The sequence below is a fragment of the Orycteropus afer genome, unplaced genomic scaffold (assembly GCF_000298275.1).
Source record: "Orycteropus afer afer isolate SDZICR_OR568_19922 unplaced genomic scaffold, OryAfe1.0 scaffold00420, whole genome shotgun sequence".
In the NCBI taxonomy this organism is placed as follows: Eukaryota; Metazoa; Chordata; class Mammalia; order Tubulidentata; family Orycteropodidae; genus Orycteropus; species Orycteropus afer.
The window spans coordinates 2,529,698-2,533,867 of NW_006922007.1; the positions used below are offsets into that span (position 1 = coordinate 2,529,698).

At 38.6% G+C, this 4,170-nt stretch overlaps 1 protein-coding gene across 1 annotated transcript in view; it reads right to left on the reverse strand.

Moving 5' to 3' along the window:
* The window catches only part of LOC103208282 (solute carrier family 5 member 4-like), a 58,988-nt gene that overhangs the window by 21,904 nt on the left and 32,914 nt on the right, over positions 1-4,170 (reverse strand). The window contains 1 exon segment of the mRNA XM_042782712.1: positions 1,175-1,367. Coding sequence (XP_042638646.1) covers positions 1,175-1,367 — 193 coding nt within the window.

Genomic DNA, 4,170 nt, shown 5'->3' on the forward strand with positions numbered 1-4,170 from the left:
TCTTCCTTCCATGGAGCAATTGGTGGATTTGAATTGCCAACTTACTGATTAGCAGCCCAATGTTTTGCCCACTACACCACTAGAGCTCTTTGTTATGTTATTTCACCCAAATAAAAAAGAAAACATGAATTAGATTCCATGGCTTCTGAATTGACCTTATAGTCATTAGAGGTCTTGATTAGCCAAGAAATGTCTAATTATATTTTCTTCACATTTTGTAATAAAAAACTTGATTTTTAGGAATATTTTCAATAATAGTATTTACTTTCAGCTGACTCAGAAGCTAAAGGAACTCAAAAAGCCTGATTCCAAAGCAGTAAAAGTTGGCGCAGTCCTCCAGCCCTCTCAGAGGGATCAAGAGAAGTTCTCCAGACCTTCTCAAGTCAGAGATGCTAGCGATTGCAACCACCACTGTTTTCCCAACTCATATTTCCTCAATTCTACCTCATCCTCTAGTACCCCTCCGCCTCATGTTCTAAAGAAATAACAAAAAACTGCCGTCACTGAGTTGATTCCAACTCATGGTGACCCTGTGTGTGTCAGAGTAGGACTGTGCTCCATAGTGTTTTCAATGGCTGTGGTTTTTTGGATGTATATCTTCAAGTCTTTCTTTCAAGAAGACTTTGAGTGGATTTGAACCAACAACCTTTTGGTTAGTGGTGAAGTGCTTAACCATTTGTGCCACCCAGGGACTGCTGTTATTCTCTAGACTTGCTTAAATCAAGCTATTCACCAAAACATGATGTATAGACTCAAATGTCTACAGCAGATAGGCACTCAGTATAAACGAGCTGGGAGCTCTGGTAGCATGGTGCCTAAGGTATTTGACTGCTAACCAGAAGGCTGGCGGTTCAAACCCACCAGCCACTCCTCAGAAGGAAGGTTGGGCAATCTATTTCCATAGTGATACCACCTCACAAACCCAACAAGGGGTCGCTATGAGTCGGATATGACTCTATGGCAGTAGGTTTGATTTTAAAAGAGCTAAGTGAACAAAGTGTCAAATACACCAAAATTTCTCCTCAGACCCTTTGTACAAGCTGTTCTTCTATCTGGAATTGTGTTTTTCCTTCCTTTTTGGGGTTTTCTAGTTTATCAAGGTTTTGACACATCTTAAAAACACTTCTCAGAATTCAAGCATAAAAAAGATAGGACATGTGGATTCAGGACTCGCCTGTGTACAGGATGCGGCTGATCATTCCCGGCATCACCATGAGGAACATGGGCAGCAGCTTCAGGTACCCGCACATGATACAGGCAGCCTTCACATGAGACATGTCCTTGCCTGAGAGGCAGCGCTGCACAATGACCTGTCAGGAAAACACAGTGCACTCATGAAACAACCAGAGAATGACTTCAAAGAAGGTGTCTCTTTTCATGTTACATAAAAAAAGATGTCATGTAATGTCACAAAACAAAATGTGTATGAACTGTTGAATGGAAAACAAATTTGCTCTGTGAACTTTCATCCAAAACACAATAAAAAGTTAAAATAATTCAACTTGAAGGCAGTTCTTTCTTTCTTTTTTTATGGTGAGTGGAAGATAAAGGGTATTGGAGTAAGATCAAGACTCAAACTCCAACCCCTCTCACATGGTATTAGACCTCTATGAGTCTAACGTTTCTTATCTCTAATAGAAGGTTATCTCTTGCTAGGCATTATTAATATCTGATGCAAGATATTTGATACATAGCAATTCTACTGAGTCAATAAATGTTTTATATATTTACAGCTCCCAGGCTGCAAAGCAACAATGGATGCATGCTCTTTCAAGTACAAAGTTCTTGCTACTGCTCCCTGCCACAGGTTGTGTGCTTAAGTTGTACTTAATATTTCAGGCACTAAGTAAGCCATGTACTTATCAGTAACTCTCTACTGTTAGGCTGCAATTGCCTCCTTGAGAATCAAGCCTTTCACCATGGAAATGTAATTGAAAGCCATCAAACTTGAACCCTGAGACATTCTTCTCTAGATTTCTTCAGAATAATTCTGAGAACTCCATCTAGTTATGAATAAAATATTATTATTATGGGAAAATTAGTGCATATCATTTCATAATTACTGGTTGAGTTGTTCACTCTCTTGGCTAAGAATTTTCTAGCAAAGTGACGTTTCTACTGAAAATGGCACAGCTTCTTGATATTTTTATTCTCAAGGACCGTCAGCCAATAGGGATACTTTTTTTCTGCCTGGTTGTCTTTAGAGAGGCAAATCTATTAATGTTGTCATTCAGTGCTGGGGAGAAGACCGCATTTTTAGACAAAGGCTTACTGCAGACAGTCAGCAGGACAACACACAACACAGTGAGGAGGAGAGCCCTGTCAGTGAACAAGCAGGGCCAGATATCAGATCTAAGGGTAATGTGAGGCAAGTCAGGGGATAAGAGGTGAAATATAAACAAAAAAGTGATTCAGAAAGGCAATGGTGAAAGATGCATTCTTTGATAGATATATTACAAAAACTAGCTCACTGTACAGAGAAGAAGATAACTGGATCCCACACTAACCCACAAGTAACTATTGACTCAAGATGGATTAAACATTGTGCAATTATAAGTTTGAAAGTGACAGGGACTATTCAGAGAGAAGAAAATTTCAAAAAACCAAGGAAACAAAGACAAACAGGTACTATAAAAGAAAACAAAAATGAGAGAGATCTTGGAAAATTAAAAATACAAAGGCAGGAAAACTGGAAGATAAAGTTGAGGAAATCATGAACAGAATAAAAGACCAAGTTATGGAAAATGGAGAGAAAAGACAAGAACACCAGAAAACCAGCTCAGAGAACCCAACATGCAAACATAGAAGGGCCCAAAAGAGAAAAATAAATGGAAGAAATCAAGGACAGAAGCCCTCAGAATTAGCCAAGACATCAACTACCAGAATAAGCAGTTTTATAGTGGCCCAGCACAGAGGACAAAAGTAGATCCACAACAAGACACACAGTGGTTCAGAACACCAAGAACAAAAGAAAGTAGAGCTTCCAGAGAGAAAGGACAGGATATTCAAAGGATCAATAAAGAGAATAACTTTAGGCTTCTCAGTAACAATGGGAATCAGGAGAAAATGAATGGATCCATGACTTTGGAAAAATTATTTCTAATTTAGAAGTTTGTATATGGCCAAACTATCAATTAAAGCAATGTTAAGGTGAAGATATTTTCAAACATAGAATGTCACGATAAATTTGCTTCCTGTGAGGCCTTTCTCAAGAGGGTAGTGGAGGATTTTTTTGTCCTTAAAGAAGGAGTTAACCAAGAAAGAAGAAGACATAGACTGCTGGAAATAGGAGCTATCATCCAAGAGAGGCAAAAGGAAACCCAAAGACAGCAAGCAGTAAAGGGGGTCCTGGGTGAGGGTGACCACTGAGCCTAGGAGCAACCTACCAGATTGGAAGAAGACAAAGGCTTTGGGAGAAGGAAAGGAAAACGAATTGGTAGAATTCACGATGTGTTTCCATGTACTGAAAGAAGAACTAGGCATTTTTCAGAGGGCTTGTGATTTAGTTAATAATAATTACCAAGAAAATTGAAAAATCAGAAAAGTTATGTTAATTGTTAATATGAAGAAAAGCAAATAGCTATGGTACAAAAGAAGCAATCAGAGGATACATGTGACTCAGGTATTTACTAGGTATTAATTTAAGAAAAATTTATTGAAGATAAATAAATACCTATTAAAGACCTAATTTATTTTAAATAAACAATAGGTATTTATTTTATGACATTTACTAGTCATAAAATGGAAGCATAAAAATCTTGTACAAATCGTGATTTAAATCTATTGGGAGGCTGGGCATGCCAGAGACTATTAAGAGAGAATAGTATGTATGTGATTAAAGATGGAAAGCTGAAAGAGAGCTAATCTATCACCTTTCACTTTGGGAAGCCAGTTGTTGTTGTTGTTGTTGTTATGTGCCATAGAATCAGGTCTGACTCATAACAACCCCTCCTTGGGTTGCCAAGGCAGTATCACTACGGAAGCAGATTGCCCAACCTTCCTTCTGAGGAGTGGCTGGTGGGTTTGAACTGCCAGCCTTCTGGTTAGCAGTCAAGTACCTTAGGCACTACACTACCAGAGCTCCCTGGGAAGCCAGTAGGAAATTGAAAAACCAAGAGGGAGCAATGTTGTTGTTGTTATGTGCCTTTGAGTTGAACTCGACTCATAGCA